At 36.8% G+C, this 18,947-nt stretch overlaps 1 protein-coding gene across 3 annotated transcripts in view; it reads right to left on the reverse strand.

The window, feature by feature from the left end:
- PIGK (phosphatidylinositol glycan anchor biosynthesis class K) overlaps nucleotides 1–18,947 on the reverse strand; it is a 64,524-nt gene that overhangs the window by 11,910 nt on the left and 33,667 nt on the right. For 2 of the 3 annotated variants that reach the window (XM_052666080.1, XM_052666081.1), the window contains exon 10: nucleotides 9,361–9,436. In XM_052666080.1, the coding sequence (XP_052522040.1) occupies nucleotides 9,361–9,436 (76 nt within the window). Of the gene's footprint in view, nucleotides 1–3,139; nucleotides 3,188–9,360; nucleotides 9,437–18,947 lie in introns of those variants that run through there. The other variant, XM_052666082.1, reaches the window with a different exon arrangement.

Here is an 18,947-nt window from a genome sequence, read left to right on the forward strand (position 1 = left end):
TCAGTGCATAACCAAAAAGAAAAGAAAAAAATAAATCACATGGATGCAATGAATGGTGAAAAATGTAAATTTTTCTTAACAGAGGACTGTAACTGAAAGCAATTTTCAGAGAGAATTTTTCTAAGAAAGCTCTGATGTCGCCCAAGCTTATTACAAGCACAAAGGTGGGTAAAGAGATTCAAATCACAGAATTCACTTAAAAAAAAAAAATAACTTTCCTACATTGTCAGCAACAGCAGCAGTTCTAATATCAGCTGCCCAAAACAGAGCAAGATAGGTATTGATATTTATCTGTAGCAGTCCTCAATTCATATGACGCTAACAACTGAGACTCCTGGGACACACACACACACACACACACACACACACACACACAATGCTCCTTCCTAACAGCTGCAATATCATGCATACCTCACAATAATCCCAAACATGTACTGAGGTGTAGTTCTGTCCTCCTAATTTATATTCCCGCTATAATTAAGGTATTTTGATTAAACATCTAACAACTCGCTCGCTCTTTCTGTCATTCTTCCTGACCTTAATATAGGTCAACAAGGGGAGCATACAAACAAAGCATTGATGCACTTTGTGCAGAAAGTCAGGACAGATTAACATAACAGTCCTTCATGGCTTTATACAAATAAAATCTCTCACTGTTAACTTTATTTTGCTTGTTGCCAACATGCTGTATGAAGTTTACTTTAAGCTGTAAGCAATTTTGAACCTGTGTCTTTCTGTAAAGCTCTAAGCATATTTACAGCACAGTATAAACAATAACCACTGTCTTAAAATCATGACTGTGGGCAGGCTGTAAAATGCAATAAAAGGTGATCATGGCACGATCAAGACAAAAGCCAAGATAAAATGTATAAAGATTGATATAATATATTAAAAGGTTTGTGCATATAGGATCATGAAATACATACAGAAAAATAGCTTACGTATTTTCTGTCTGAATCAGGCACGTAAGGAAATATAACAGTTCTTAGAGCTTATGGTCATACAGCTACTAATGACCCTCCAGATGCAGTCACCTGTAGTTCAGATGAATAAACCACGAAGATACATAGCACTCTCTGAAGCCTGACATGTTACAGTCACTTCTTGAACCTCTTCCTTCATTTTAAATCTTAGGTAATGCTTTAGAAGTAAATTATTTCAGACATTATGTCTTAAAGAAGCTGCAGCTCCAACATGGCACCTCTAACAATTACAGCTACTTGAGTCCCTGGGTATCTTCTCATATATTTTTAACAGTACATCTGACAGTTCTGCATGCTGGTCATATGAAAATGATATTTCATAAGCCCAATACATTAAATGAATGACACCACATTCACACATAATGCCTCATATTATCACTATTCTCAAGCACAAGCTGAGCACTCCCATAATATGTACAAATGTCTCTAATTAATTCCCATACCTACTTTCCAGAGTAACAATTAGTTTCTCTCTCACCTACTCATGAGAAATACAGACAAACATTTTCAAGCAATATATGTATACTTTACCAGTTTTGGCTTATACCATCTATTTTAGATGGCCTCAGAAACTCTGTAGTCAAGCCAGGCTGAAACATGTCTTGCAATACTTATGGCAAGAAAAAAAAAACCAACCACCCTCAATCTCCAGTGCCTCTGAGCAGCTGGGACAGGTCATGCATGGCAAAGCCACCCTTCCCTGGCATACAGAAAATGTTCAATGCTGTATTTCTACCAGGAAACAGTTAAAAGCAAGAACCCCACAACTGACTGCTAGGTGCCTCACGCAAGCTACCTGTCAGCGCATTTGCTCATTCAATCCATTGTATTCAGCCATAATTGGAAGAATTTAATACTACATTCAGTTCCCCTGTAATGCTCAGTCAGCAACAAAAAAACTAACGCTTTTTCTCTGGCTCTAACAAGCAGTGTTGTGTGCAGACAAAAGAAGAATTCCCCATGCATGAATATTTTGGTAGTCAATCCTTATGGAAATGAATTTCCTTGTAATTACTGCTAAATTTTTAAGATTTAGAAAGCAGCATCTGAAGGAAAAATAATTCCCAAATAGTTATCTTTATTGTGTCACAAAGACTGAGAGATTCCACCTAATACTTCAATTTAATTAAGAGATAAAGAAGCAAAACTTCAAGACTGTGGTTGAGAAACAGAAAAATAATGATTCTGAATAGGCAGAGAGTGATCACCTGCAGCAGTCCTTTAATGGGAAGAGGGAAGAAAAGAGACAGCTTTATACTGTGTCTCAGTTTCCAGAACATTTCCCATCATGTTCAGGTGAAAAGCATAACAAAACAGAGGTAGCTGAGCCTTGCCTGTAAAAGCAGACCTTCACTGATTTATGCTAACTCCTTATCATTGTATCCTGTGATCAGGAAGAACAGATGAGAAAAACAGCAGCACATAAAAAAAAAAAAAATTCAATATTTATTTTTTTTTACAAAAATACTTTATGCTACACTTAGAAATATGCTCTGTTTCAAGAGTACTAGGACATCACTTATGAGACTTCTGACTGAGGGTAAAAAGAGTATCGACCTTGCTTGTGTGTATTAATGGCTTACACAGAGGATACTGAGCATCATCACTCCTGCTGCAGTAATTCTAGATGAAGAACTGCCTGAAAATGCTGCAGGTTTAATGCTTGCCACTGAAGATCTGTAGCAGTTATAACGAAGTCAAGAATGTGTTTGGTGATTTCTTGGGATGAGCCAGAGAAAACAGGGGACTATTACATTACATTACATACATACAAACTATTACATACATTATTACATTATTTTGTTTTTGTAAATTGTTTATAGAAAATAGTACTATTAAAACAATTACACACTCTAGATTTAATGGTACACATTACATACATTGCATGGCTCACATATGGCACAAATCAGCCTTAACATCAGAAGCAGCACTGGGGAGTAAATATCCATGCACCTACTTGTATCACACTGCTGACAGGAAGGCCTTTGTGCCCTGCTTTGGTGGCAGTAACATGTGCAGTTAACAGCTTCTGACAGGTTTGTTTTGCTCCTTTAGCATTAAATGAAGCCAAAACAAATTTAAACAATTGCAACACTGAAAGAAATTTAATCCATATTATGTATCTCATCTGGAGGAAAAAAGCAAGTTCTTATTTACTAGATAACATCCAGTCATGATTCCACTTCACACCACATCCATGAGAACTGTAAAATGCAGGCAAACTACCACTAGGGTACAGAATTCACAAACTTATTTAACATAGATGAGAAAGAAAACTACTGCAAAAAAAAAAAACGTATTAAAACACTCTATTTTCTAACTTCAACACACTCCAAGAGCCAGAGATGAAGGGCTGGTTCAACAAAAGATGTGCAACACAGCTGGATTTTGTTCTGTGCATGAATGGAGTCAGAACAGCTGAGCCCTGAAGGGAGCTCAGGTCAGCTGGTGAGGAAGAAGACATCCACAGACTTTCCTGACATGAATCAGAAACATCTTCTTTCACTTCTAGTCTACTACAGAGAGGCATGAACATCAGAACACGTTGCTGCTCTTGGTGTACTCCAAAAAGGCCATAGGAAGCAGCACAGCATTAAGAGCACAGCATCATTCTAAGCATGCTGCTGGTGCTGCTCCAAACTACAAAAGTAAAACCTAAGCCAGACAGGTGTCCCAGAGTAAGGCAACATGATGCAAGGCTTTTGCCTACCTAATGAAATGGACTCAAGGTCTCCCTGTGTTGGATAACACCATATTTCATTACAATGAAATAGGATTTTGAATCTATAACATGAAAAATTTGATTTTTTAATCATCACCTTCCCCAAAAATCAGTTCTTGGAAAGAAAAGCTTTCCTGAGAAGTCCTGTGACTGTCCTAAGAGATGCAAAAAAAAAACAACAAAAAACCAACAAATGCAAAAGAACAACAACAAAAAAGGATCTTCTGATGAAATGTCACATTTCACCTCTGACAGCATCCCACTGGATACAGTGACCAGGCTTTTATAAAAGCAAGCTATGCTTTCAAGTCATTTTTAAACATATGTACAGGGGTGGATTTTCAGAGAACATATAAGCAGCAGAGTCTAAAACTTTACACATCCAGACTGACATATCTTACTATCACAAGGTGCTTTTGAACCCTCTAGCGTGTAAAGACACCAGAAAAAGCAAGTATCAATTATCAAAGTACTTAGAAATTTTTTATATAAATTATTATCCATAAAACAAAATTACTGTCCACATCAAAAACAAATAAATACTTGTGCTACCATTGTTCTAATCAGCACTTTGCATGTTTGCCTACAGTTCTGAACATCCCTCACAGTCTCCATAAAGTGCAAATAGGAATCAAGAGTCCACCAACAGGACAGAACCACACCAAGCGCAAGGCTTCTCCTTGAACATAACTGCCAAAGGGCAGCAATGGGGTAGGGGAAGGCACCAGTGTGACCCCCGAACATTAAAGTTATGCTTTACTGACAATGTAACAACATGTAATTTCTCAAATCAGGGTTAATTTCTCAAAGACACAACTTAAATTCATGTTTGTGATATATTCGATACAGAGCTAAAATTGCTGTGTTATAGGCAATCAAAAACACTTCAAAAACTTATACATGTTGCTTTCTATTCTCCTAATATTGTTTCAACAATTTCTGCCAAATGTTGCTATAGAAAATCTCTCCCAATTAAACTAGCATGACACAGCAGTAACACTGATGAATGCAATAAATTTACATTGCTCTACTAGAAGAGAATAAAGTCCCAAGAATGAATAAACACTAAATTCCAAGCAAAAAGGATTTTTTTAGTCAATATTTACAGAACCCCAGAAACTACGGAAACTTAAACCTTCTTGGAAGACTCAGTACAGAAGTGCACTCATCTCTGATGGCCATCAGCCTGTCTGTAACTCTGAATATTCCTTTCCCATCTTTTCTCTTGAATTTCTTATCTCACTTCCCTCATTGTGGACCCCAGTCAATATCCCCAAGCTGGACTTGACGGGGCAAGTTCCTAATGCCCACTGAGTCTAAACTGAGCAAAACTAACGGTACAGTTCCAAAGGGTGCTCACATGTTTTGCTCAACTGGGATGTTTAATAAAAAAGCACAGGATGCACACAGAGGTTGTGGAGTCTCCTTTTCTGGAGATATTCAAGATCCACCTGGACACCCACCTGTGCTACCTACTTCAGCAGGGGCACTGGACTCAACGAACTCTAGAGGTCCCTTCCAATCCCTACAATTCCGATTCTACAATCAACACACCAGAGTTAGCATGCTCTTATGGTTATCTCCTGAGATACAAAAGGCATTTTCCATTGAAGCTTCTACAGAGAGAGGCTACAGTAATGCATTGGTTAAAAACGTCACAAAACAAGCATGTACCACCTAAAAAAAATTTCATTGGGAAATCTTCACAACATTTTCTCATGCATTTCCCCACATGAGAAAGCATCCAGAAACCCTTTATTTTACTTAAATCTGAAACTGTAAGCCAGGTCAATTTTTAATCCCTGACAAGAGTAAGAAGTTGGTTTCCTGAAATACCATCCTGTTTTAACAGCGTATTAATTTATCTGCTTAATATTTTACCATGGACTAAAATAACTATGTATGCAAGCTGATTCTATTCTGAATTTGCTGTTTCATTTTGTTTTCAATTATAACATCAGAAAAATCTGGCATTTACCCATTGAAATATGCCTTTCATCAATAAAACATTCTTCCATCAGTAAGACACCTGTAACAATTTAAATCTCTTCAATATCCTAAATCTCAGTTAGGCAAAATATATTACTGCACAGTGACATTCATAGCATGAGCACTGTCACTGAAGTTAAGTACTTTTATTAAAATACCATGCTGAATTGGAGGCTCAGCAATGAATATCCTTAATGATATATAAAAACAATCTTCTCAAATGCAGTTTTGCTTATTCTTTCAATAGACCTATTTTCACTAAAGTCAAACACAGAATGAATAGCTCTCTGTTTTCTCCAGCTTTTGGCCTTACTTAAACTCATCCTATGCAGTTGCACTGCACACATTACGGTACACAAAGAATCTCATTTTAGAAGGCTACCCAAGGTAGGTACTCCTCTGAAAGCTTAACTTTTCCCATTTTTGAAGTATATATTGACTATATTCCTTAACTGGTATATATATATCTTTTTAAGTTCAGTTAAATACACATGTTCTTCCTTTTTTTAATTTTCCTTCCAAAATAGAGAAAACTATTTATTTTGTTTACAAATGTCTAATTTTGGTACACGTCTAAAAATGGCTTAAATGTTACTATTTGTTTTCATTCTACTGTTTAATTTCTTTTCTTCACATCTGTCTTTTTAATTGACTGTGGTCTAACTACATTGGACATTAACATTTGTCTGAGAACAGGAACCGGGAATTTTATGGGGTTTTCATTCTTTTGTTTTTATGCTGCCTACAGTAATAATTACTAGTACCATAAAGTTTAAGATCAAACTCCAAATCAGATTATTGTTGTCCTTTCGTTACATATTTTAGGATTTAATCCATCTAATTTTTCCTTATGGAATTGACAGATCAGAAATCACAAAAGTACTTTCTCTTGGCTAGTATAGTATTTTTTAAAATACCAGACATTAAGTACTGAAGAGTATGTTAGAAGTCATGTGTAAATTCCCAAGGAAACTGTGTAGGGTCTTACTAATGTTCAAGAGCATAAATTAACAGTGGAATTTGGATAAAATTAGTGGCCATGTTGGCTGCTACATATAAAACGCACCTTGGCATGATGTGGATTTAGGATAACTGTCTCTCTTTGGGAAGTTTTAACATGTACTTAATACAAATACAAATCCTGATTTATGCAACAGAATCATTTGCAATCTTCACTGCTATTCCTAGCTAGTGGTAAGATATAGACAAGTTAACAAGAAAAAAAGGCCCAGAATTAACAGTGATTAACTTCAGATAAAGATTAACACCACAAACAGCATTCACTGTTTTTATTCATGCTATCTCTTTTACTTTCAAAGTAAAACAGAAATATTTGTTCTTATAAACTGAACATGGTCCTTGCCTTATGTTCCAATTATCAAAGGTCCCTCCGAAGCAATACATTACAAACTTAGAAATGCTAATTCACTTGCACACTGGTGAAGAGTATCCTTAGCTGACTACAGCTAAGAGCCTCAAAAACGGCAGCAACAACACAAAATCAGGACACGATGTCTGATTCCTGACATGATAACAATGGTCATTTTATTATGTTTCTTTACATCAAAGACATTTCTAGTTATTTTAGGACTGAATTGCTGCTTTGTGTGGATTGGACCTACATTACTGGTAAATTTGTTATAGCTAACAAGAATATATAAAAGCATATTTTTGCCTTTCTACAGTGTAATATTCTATTACTGCAGTATAATACACAGTAGCTAAATGAACCCTTCCTTGGTTATTGCCCACCCAAGGTTGTAAAAATATTACTATGACATTTCATCCGGTCAACCATCTTAAAAGGTTAATTCTGTTTCCTATTTGAGATTTTTCTCTAGGTGAGATATTCTGTGCAGTTTCTATTTACTGATTCCAAACAACCCCCAAACTGTTTCATTGCTCACTCTCACTGTTAAGAACATATTGACTGGCTGCTTGCTCTGCTGTTTAATTCATTTATGCTGAGAGTCAGGCATGAAGGCAGAATTTTAAATGTGACATTTGCGGGCTGTTGGGTCATTTGAAGCCCTGACAACACCAGGGAGTTCCTGACATACAAACTGGTCCTGATTTCCAATCTTCCATGTTCTGAACACATCAGATATTCCTCCCAGAGGTGAGGATTTCAGCCAAAAGTTTTTAAATCCCTTGTGCTTACATCTTGCAGAAAAGACCTGTACATTTTAAAGTTTTAAAATAGAGCTTGTGTTTCTTTCCAGGTAAAACCAGCATTGCCTGCAGCATGCAACACAACTGCTCATAAACACCAATTGACAAAGGTATTTCAAAAGATCTACAATAATAATTATATTTGGACATTTCTTCCTGATTATTCTCATGTGTTCAAGCCAGCCCAGGATGACATCACAGCTTTATTTAACATTGCTGATTTGGCTTATTACTATCCTGATCAATATCATCTCCCAGTTTCCTGAATGGAAGTTTTTGTTGTCTCAAAAGACTTGGTGGACTGTACCATTTTTATCTCCTATGGGGGACTATCATAATGCTCCCCAGCTTTCAGGTCTATCTTTCATTGGGTACCTGATTACTTGAAGGATTCCACACTGTTGAGATACTATTAAGAAAGCAGTAATCTGACCTATTAATTCCTAAATTAGGGAAATCACAATTGCCTGTCCCTGAAGCAGGCCTAGCATCTACAAAGTTCAAAAACAAAATTCTGAGACAAAATTCCAAATGACTGCAACTGAATAGGTCTTCTTGCTTTCTTTCAAACATCACCAAGAACAGAGATGCAAAGCTTCAATATTCAGGTTTTACAGTATGCCCCAAGTTTTATGGATGTTACTTAGTCATCAGTCTTTCCACACAGTACGCAGAGTCCACTGTGGCTAACAGCCAGCCATCAGGCTTCAGAAGACATACGAATAAAGGCTGGGCATCTCATCTATCAGCAGGATGGACTGTGTGTCAGACCTTGAACTTTGAGAAAAGAGCAAGAAGGGATTATAGAATCTTCTGCAGAAGAAAGATCTCTTCCTCCTTCTTGCCATAAGTTAACTAAAATTAGATATGCTATAATTAAAAACGTAGCCTGCCTTTCAATTCCAGCCCCAACTCCCTCATTAGAGTGTCTGAATCAATGGAAAAGCATTGATTTGAAGTAAGGACTCAGTAGGCACAATCTAGGCAAAATCTCAATCTCTGTTCTCTGTTGTGAAAAACAAAAAGCAAACAAAGACCTGTGCAAATCAGGAAGTATGATGACACTGCTGCAGTTGGAAGCAGAAATACTGCCAGCACCTCATTCAGAAGGGGACATTATTTTCCCCTCTCAACACTTCATAATTCCACAACAGCGATTCTATAGTTTGTCTGCTTTTTTGGGGAGCAGGAATATGATTTGGGAAAATACTCAAATTAGACGAAATTCATGGATTTTTTTCTTTAACATCAGTACATACAACAATTTTAACAGTAACCTCTGAAGTGACAACTGTGTCATACAGCAAGTTATCGTTTCATTGCCATGTTCTGAATAAGCCTTTTATAATTTAATGGTTGTCATCTGAACAAGAGTGTGTTGTTTTTACATACTTCTAGCACGAGCTCATTGATTTTGCATGACCTAGAAAAGCAGTTAGAATATTACAGATGTTGTTTATTCTCAAAGAAATTCCTCAAAATAGAAAGACTTACCTGGTGTATTATCTGAGCCACAGGAAGCTGATCAGCATATTTAAGTGGTTCTGTTGCCAACACATCCTTTGGCAGCCTGGGAAGAAATGAAGAATTGACTTATCATAGTCAAAAAAATGTTTGCTAAATGAAATTACTGAAATTTAAGAATTTCAGGTATATCCCAGATACCAAAATTCTAGAAGTGATATTGTTTTGATTACAATGAAACAAAAGGATCTTCTTACGTAGCTGAGTAAAATAATAAGCTCACTATAAACGAACGTTAATATTATTGTAGAGTTTTTTCACAACAAAAGCAGATAAATCGGCAATTCAGTGGCAGAAATCCATGAAAATCTCTCAGTTTAGTATCAAATGAACAAAGCGTTGGTGAAAAATGGATCGAAAATCCCACAGGCAAGAAGCCTTATAAGTTCACAAAGCAGATCAGGATTGTTAATAACACAAGATTCTTCACTCTATCCTACCAACATAACTCAAATATGACCACCTCAAAAGGCAAGAGGGTTTGTTTACTCTTTCTTCTTTTCCTGCCAGTGCATATCAGTATCCAGCTGATGACTTAAACAACACAATGTTTCTGCATTAGAGAGCAGAGCAACATATATTATCTATTTCAAACAACAAGATGTTTCAAAAAAAAAAAAAATTGATGTTTCAAAGAACATCAACTTTGGGAGCAGAATACTTCACCAACAAAATGCATCATACATCTCTAAGTTTCAAACAAACCACAGCCACAAATGAAAATGCAGGATCCATATGCATGTTCTCAAAAGAATATTTAAACGATAGTAAACGAGTACAAAAGTATGTTTTAAACCCTTTAATCATAGTGCTTTCTTTAACTGAAACTCACAGCATTTGCTAAATTTTTAAAATATCATTCAAGGTTTTATCAGTTCCTTTAAAGAGCTCTAAGCATAGGAATTTCAGCAACATGAGAAGAAATGAAGGAAAAATGATCTCCACAAAACAAAACCCCTTCTACAATATTAAATTGGAATTACTTTCAGTCAAAAACATTGGCCAAAATGCTATTTTGCAAGTTCAGGTTACTAACTTATACTCATTTAATTCAAAACTGATACGAGGGCTTGCAGGGTTATTCTAGCTGCAGACTGGCTGCCAAGCATGAGACAAAAACTACAGACTGCCTCTGCAATGATAAAAGAGAAAACCATACATGTACATCTCTTCTCTTTTCAACTTCTGAATTTTTGTTGTGGTTTGGAACGCTTTTAAGTTTCACATAAGAGGCTGAATGAAAGAAAATTAAATAAGCAAGCTGTTAACTACTGAATTTGGTCTACTGAAACAGCTGATTTACTTACAAGGTTTTTACAAGGGACTGTTAATGGCAATGATGAATTTGTACTCACAAACTGCCACTTTCCAAACTTCAGTAGTAATGATTGGTGCTCCAAGGAGGTCAACACTGAACAAGCTAATTATTTATTTCACCATTTTCTGTTGAAATACCAGTAAAAACTATCATCAATTCTGAAACAATATTCCAATTCTTTCTTCCTGCAGGAGAACTTGCATCCAGCTGTTTTCCTCACAAAGTAGCCACATCTTTTTTCAATTGTTTTAAAAGTTTCAAGTTCTCTGCTGGCTCAGCTGACTGGTGGTGGCATTGATTCTTTCTAAAAAGCATGAACTTTTTTCTTTTTCCTTTCCTCCCAATTAAAAAATATACGTAAGAAATGCCTATGTAATCCAGAAGATACATGGTAAGAAATAAATTCCTTTTTTAGTCCAACATGATACATATCACTGTCTATTTACTTATCCATATCTGATGTGAATTTGAGCCTGTCAATTGATAAATTACCCTGATTTATGGATACCAGTCACATCAATGCACTTCTTAGCCACAGTTGTGCATATTAAAACATTGCACACAGAATACTCATTTATATCTTGAATGCTTATTCCGGCAGTCTTTAAAAGGACAATACAAAAGTCGGGGAAAAAACTGCATCTCAAATCCCAAAACTGAAGATCTGAAGCTGCGAGCAACAGCTGAAATTACTCTAAACTGAATGTTAGCAGGAAATAAAAAAACCTTGTCTGTTCTATGAAGGACTTTGAACATTTGGCAATGTTTTCTGTCTAGACAGAGTCAGCACCCTTTGCATAGTCAAACAACCTCCTCATCAACTGCAGAAAAAGACCTTTCTTTAAATGTCAATGGATTAAAAAGAGAAAAAAAATATCAAGATAATTTTGAGCTTTAGGAATCTTTACTGAAAAAGCAGGGAGAGAAGAAAGAATAGTATAAACATATATGTTTATATGCATATTTTAAAGTAAAGTTAGATTTACATTGAAATTAGGCTGACAGGAGAATTTCAAGTTCAAGAAAGATTTTTTAGTTTTTTTCTAATCTATTTTCAGGAAAAAAAAAAATCAAGCCAATTGAACTACACTACACTGTATATTTTATACTGATTACAAGATTTAGATAGACAAATTATTATATGTGCACACATGTATACATATGTACATTAATCACACACATACAAAAGTAATTTAGAAGAATTCAGAACTGTTCTCTCCAAAGTTCTTCTGTACTCAGTGATTTACTAGCTGTCAAGACAACAAAAGAGCTTTGATTCTTCTCTCCTGCCTCCTCAACTGGATGAGCATGTATCTCAATCTTTAATATTAAACTGCATATATTAAAGCATGGAAGCTCAAAAAAGTGACAAAAAAGCTGTATGAAATATTGCCAAAGAATGTCCTTTACTTGGAGCAAGTCATTAACTTGAGTTAGCAGGTATGATAAAGCACTGTATCAATAAACTTTGGGCATTTGAGGTTACGGGCTAAGGTGCAAGAATAACTCACAGTAAGTGGCATTTGTAAATTTGACAACAGTAGCATGGTATTCATTATTATGATGTTGCAGTGCTATCATCTGAAGTTACAGCAGGGCATTTTGTCAAGAGAATGAACAGACCACCACCTCCTACCACCAAATGCTCAGCTCACTCTAAGAAAAATCAGCTGTGAAGAGGATATGCAGATAATTGAACCAACCAAAAACATTAAGCTCTCACTGAACATAAATTTTGTTTTTGCCTATATTTATAAGCATGTATAAGACAAATACAGCTATCTGAGCCTATGACAAATACAGCTACCAGAGCCTAAAACCCTCTGGAAGTAGACACATTTACTAAGTATTAAATAGTCTTTTTAATATAGAACAGACACAACTCGTTGCCAATAAGATCCAGCAACACCACGTACCTCCCTTCCCCAAAGCAGCAGCATCCAAAACTGGTTACTTTTGGCAACCAGTATAGCCTGAGCCACGTGCAAACATTGGGACAGCACTACTTCTAGTGAGAAAAACTATGCTGACAGATAAACACCACAGAACTGCAATACAGTACAAACGTCTGTCTAATTCGTGAGCACAGAACACTGTCATACTCCATCAAGAGAATTAGTTAGCGTGGTCAGCTTTGCAATCAAATTTAAAAAAGCAACAATCAGGACAGTCAGTATAAAGAATGATGGGAAAACCTACTGCAAAACTGCAACTGAATCCTACATGAGCCCCACTGTAGCTGAGCCTCACTGGCTGGATGAATTACCTGTAAAAGACTCTTCTAAAAGGACAGAAAGGCCGTAACTAGAAAGGAGAAAAAAATTGACACAGAGGACGTTCTATTTCCTCCTGTGTTTTTTAGGGTGGATGAAGAAGAACAGGTCAGGAAAAAGATCATATCCATTGCCATGTTTCTGATCTTGCTTTTCTCTTTCAGACAGACACAAGGAAGTTGCTGATTTTGCTCACAGAATTTCCAGATGCCTGGAATTGCATTCATTTTTGTTAAAAAGCAGTTATGTCAGGAAAAAAAATACAGAAAGTCACCTCAGTGGATGGAATTTGTGCTCAAATCACGAGGCAATTTGAGGCTGTAAATTCACAAAATTATTTGGCCTCACTTTTTACTTCACTGATATTTGACACTTAAACCTCTATAACATTATGAGCTAATTTGTTGTAATACATATTTCTTTGTATGCTTGATGTCTTTCAAAACAATTCTACTACAAAAAACAAAAGTCATCTTTCATGAATTAATTTTCCAGTGAGAAATGCTCCTTTCTGTCTCAATTGAGCATGACAGCAGAGTGCTGCCAACAGTGGCAAAGCAAGCTAACACAGCAGCACATCAGCATATACTGACTGCATCACGCCTGACAGCTGGTAAGCAAAGCATAAGGAGATCTTGATTTTTATAGAGAAGACTAGAAAGAAACAGAAAATCAGAAGAGATGCGGGAAGCAATAAGAGAGCAAAAGAGGAGGATCCCGAAAAATTCAATTTGGAAGTTATTTTTATACTGCTGCTGTGAGTGTTCTCAGATGGAGGAAAGTAAGCATAAAACAGACACTATGGAAAGTGAGTCTAAATCCAGTAAAATGTGTCAAGATAGTGAAAAATCTTATTTGTTATTTACATTTACATGTTCTTTCTTATGGGAAAATTCCTGAGAGACCCAATGAGTGCTGAAGTACAAATCCTTACAATCAAGAAGTGGCATATTTTGCCACAAGTGCTATGGTCTGCTACACAGAATAGCTGCAATGGCTTTAGGGCATAGACATATTTCATCTCATGCAAGTATTGTAAAAAATACAAGAAAAAAAGAGCAGTATGTGATCACTACCTGGTTTGCTCATGGCAGAAATGTGCAGTTAGGACACTTCAGGAAAGAGAAAAGACTTGATAATCAGGACAACCTGCACAACACAGCCATAAAGCCTGGCTCAGTAGTCAATGTAAACATTCATTAATTACATGAGGTAGTAGGGCTAAGGCCTATACAGTTTCTAGATATGCTAGTTTGAAAAGAGCACATGTGAGACCCATGCACAAGTAATACTGCACCCCTTTGAAGCCACTGATTCTGAAAGGTAAGTCCTAACATATAACCACTCCTCTCAGAAACCACACAAGATCAAAGTCAGAGTGTTAAGTCAGGGTAAAGAGAAGAGGCAATCAGAGACAAAAATACAGTAAGGAAGAAGAGCCTTGCACAGCTCACAAACCGCAGCCTCGTTTGTTTAAAAGATAACTACTGAAAGTTGTGAATGAAGGCACTGCAACAGGTTGTCCCATTTCTAAAAGCGGCTTGAAAGCAGAAATGCTGCAACTGATCAGACAGACAACATGCTACCGAAGGATGCAAACAACACAGCAGCAGCCTAAATTAGATATCCCAAGCTAAAAGGCTGAAATTCTTAATCTAAGTCCATGTAGAGCACTGATAGCTTTATTGACTATAAATACATGGACGTGCTTGCATCTGGCAGTAAAAAGAAAACAGAACACCAAAGCTTTATGCGCCACATCAGAAAAAGTTATTAGGTTTCCCATTAAAGAGAGACTGAAATGGTCTATGTCAGGTTTGAGTGAATAGTTTTTAAAATTGGCCATTAAGAAATTCATCTACCATAGCCATACTACAGAAAATTAAGAATTAGACCTTGGATCAATGCCAGGTACTTGATCTACCTGCTAAGTCCTAACTTCATGTGTACTTAAGAATAAGGTACATTTAACCAACAGAAGCACTAAAATACATGGAAAATGCCAGAAGAGAACACTGTTAATTTTGATTTTCCTCAAAAAATGTGCAAATACATTCTTTTCTTCTCTTTTCAAGGGCATGCAAGATTTACCTATAGGCATGTCCACCATGCTGATAGTCACATCTAAGAAAACCAAACACTCAAAAGTAATCACCATCCCAAGGAATTTCCTCATGATGTCTTCTCTATGGTATCAATTTCTCCTATTAAATAATCAAAATAAGCCTTTCGACTATTTAGCAGAATGTTCAACACACACTGGCAGCCACCACCTTTGCTCAAAAATGTATGGATGTCCCCCTGAAAGAATCTGATATGCATAATGATGCAAACAACTTCACTCACTTCCACTGTACTGAACTCTGGTGAGCCAGAGAGCTGGCAGCTTACCTAGTGTGACTGTCCAGAAGAATGCTAATGTGCACCTTCTGCAGTTCACTATTGTGAAGTCTGAAAGTCAACAGATGAGTTACTGTATATTCAGAGATGAAGAGGAGATATGTCTGTAGTGGAGATATGCAAGTATTTCACAATTACAGCCAAGCACACCAAGTTCCTCGGGTAGATGAATGCAGTAACCTGCACTTCACGATGTCTGCAGAAACTATAATCCAGCGGGTAGCCTACTCAAGCTTAAAAAGAAAAATGAACAATATAACATGAAAAAAAAAAAAAGAAATAAAAAAAGGATCTCTGATACAATGAAAAATTAAATCAATGTTAGACGCAATTGGATTTATCTTCTGGAGAAGGAAGCAGTATTGCTGACTTGTATTGAAAAGAAAAAATTTCTTGCTGCAGTCAACTTACTTAACTTGACCTTTACTTGGCCTCATTTACATAGAACAAAGAAGCAAAGCATCTTATTGTTTGGAAATGCAAATACTTTGTGCAATCTGTTCATTTCTTTCAAATAAGCATCAATAATTTTGACCCAAACTAGTTGCACAGCTTTAATCCTGGAGTCTCTGAGCACTTGGTGATTTCTGTTGGATGCTATCATAAAAGGTCTGTTAGCATTTCCAGAGTCTGCCAGACACATTTCAGCTTTAATCTGTTGCTTCATAAACTGTATAAAACTAGACTGTAACAAATGGTTCCTCTGCCTTTCTATGATCCAGATATAATTTCTCATCTGAAGAATCTCAAGTGATTAACTTCTGCCAAGCTACATATACTTAACCATCCCAAGATCCTAAAAAGAGGTGATGGAAATCTGCATTGCGTTTCAGCCAAATACACAGGTTGACCAATACTTCCTCTTCTCTTTTCTGGCCAATGACTTTTGTTAAAACATGTTTAGACACTGAAGGGACTCTCTGTTCTTCCTGCTCCTATTTTTATACTTAGGCAAGACACAGGAAAGAAATTTGAAACAATATTAGCTTAACTAAGCAGAACTGTCTTTGCTGCTACTGGAAAACACATGACCTGGAGGGCTTATTCTGTTATCTCAAATATTCCACATTTTAGGTAAATTAGAAAATCTGTCTTGAATTAATTTAAACTTCAACATGATGATGCTGCTGAAGCACAAAATGCTAATAAAAAAAAATGGAGATAAAAGACCTGCTAAGTCTCTCCTTTATCATTGAAAATCACCATCTGAGTCCACAGCAAAAAGTAGTTTGCCCTTGCTTTACTTTTCATCTCCTCAGCATGCAGTTTGTGGGGAAGAAAAGAGAATAAGAGACTCCACAAATTTCACCAGACTCGGGACACGTCATACAGACAGTCTAGCAATATCAGAGGAGCTTTTACTGATGATCCAAACCAGTCAGAAAAGACTATCTCCCCCCTAGCTGAGCAAAAGTTCAATTTTGTTTGAAGTGTGTTTTTGCTATGCACAGTAACTGAGGCTCTAACAACACCTGCCAGCACATGAAACATCAGAAAAATCAGTGGGAAGATATTTTTAAAACAAACAATTAACATGGTAGCATGCCAGCACAGCAGTTCCATTTTTTAGCGGCCACTACAGTTAAATTCATATTTTGTTTCATTTCACTGTTCCTTTCTGCATGTTTAAATTAAAGAGAATGTATCTGCTCTTGTCTAAATTGTTATGCTTTTCAACAAGCACTTTCTAAAATGTGCAGGGTTTTTAAGTCCCAATATTTCTACACCTACAGAAAGTATTTTTGTTTTTTTCAGTTCATGAGTCATGTAATGTACCATTCAGCTATAATTTCTAATGAGAATATTTAGTTCACTACAGGAATCTGTCAAAGTAACAGTGGCAATGTCTGTTCCCTGTCTGACATTGCCATCAGAACTCCTACCATACTCCCTGCAGTTGAAGCTTCCTACTTCACTTTTTTTTCTTTTCACTCAAATTCAATGTAGACAGTCACCTGGAATTAAAGAAATATTGTTTCTAAGAGGCTTTTGCAGATCATTTAGTTAGACCTCCCAGTACCACATTAGGTCAGTCACAGCTTCACCAGTTGCCTTCAAAACCTCACCAACCTCTCCACATAACATTTTTTTCAAAGAGGAGAACTTTTCTCCTAATGATAAATCTGAATCGTCCAAGCTGCAACCTACAGCCAATATCCCTTGGTTAGAAGAGAGTTTACCATCTCTAACTGCATTTCAAACTGCTGTACTTTGCCACTACAATTCCTGTCTTTACAAGCCTAAGAAAGCCCAGTTTCCTCTACCACCTTTCAAGGCTGGGTGCTCAAGGTCCTCAGCATCTTGGCCCAACCTCTACCCCCTCCTGGATCTCAGCATCTTTCTTGAAGGGGAAGGCCAAAAGTCAGGCAGAGTATTTCAGGTGACACTCCACTAGCACTGATCAAGGAGAAATAGTAGTAACATCGCTCAATCTGCTAACAATCTCATGTACCTCAGCAGCAGGCAGTTTGCCTTACTGATGATGACAGTCTCTTGTTGGTTTCTACGCAACTTCATGTCCACCACAGCTCCTCAGATTCTTTAAAGAAGGGCTGCTAATCAGCCCTGCCAGCTTCCAGCTTCTGCTGGTACAAAATAACAAGAAAACAAACAACAAAAAAGGAACTTAAGCATTTCTACACAGAAAAAGGCATATACCAATAATAAGCTATGTTTAAACATGCTATATCCTGAGCACTCAGAATATTCATCTTAAAAACTACAGTTATGGGTTTTCAAGAAGTGACTTGCTGTGCAATCAGCTCCCCCCTAGACACTAAATGTTGCATTTTTTCTTTGGATACAGCATCAGTAACACATTTGTATACAGCAGAAAACAGATATACACAATGGACAGCAAAACAATACACTACATAACTTAACCATTTTCTCTTCTTTCACCAGTTGGGTATCCTCCTTTGTTTCTCTCTCTGCAGCTGGCTCTGAGCAGCCATGGCTGAACTGAGCAGCATTCCAAATCGGCCGACTGCCAACAATAAATACTTTAGGAGATCCAATGGCTCTCCTGTCAGCACGTGTCTAGGTAACAGTATACTATTAAGCACATTAGAGAGCTTTTCTTCACATTAGCTGCACGGAACACAGACACCTCTTAAGGTTTTTCTGTCTAATCTTCTACAGTATTATTTCCTTTTTGTTTTGTTTTTACAGGCAGCTTGTATCATTTCTGTCGTGATTTTGGTTCTGTTTGGTTAATGGCAGATGAAACCTCATGTTCAAATCCTAACACTTAGCTACATTACATTCTTTGAGGTCAAGGTACTGCAGGCTATGGAGTCTGCTGATGTTGAACAAGGAATCGATGACTGTGTGACCTGAAAGCAGACAAAAAAACCATAGGTATTTCATGATTTGTATTTCCATTCTCCCTTACATCCTGGTTCTAGTATTAGGGCCAGAAAGGACTCAGCTCCCGTCCACTGTAGACCACTGCATATTAAACAGAGTACCTTATATTAAGTTCTTTGATTGTACAGATTTTGCAGCTAGAATTATTTTGGCGTTCTATTCCTAGGAACAGAAACAGCAGCAGTAAGGCAAGCCAC

Source organism: Tympanuchus pallidicinctus, unplaced genomic scaffold (genome assembly GCF_026119805.1).
Source record: "Tympanuchus pallidicinctus isolate F22 unplaced genomic scaffold, pur_lepc_1.0 scaffold7, whole genome shotgun sequence".
Lineage (NCBI taxonomy): Eukaryota > Metazoa > Chordata > Aves > Galliformes > Phasianidae > Tympanuchus > Tympanuchus pallidicinctus.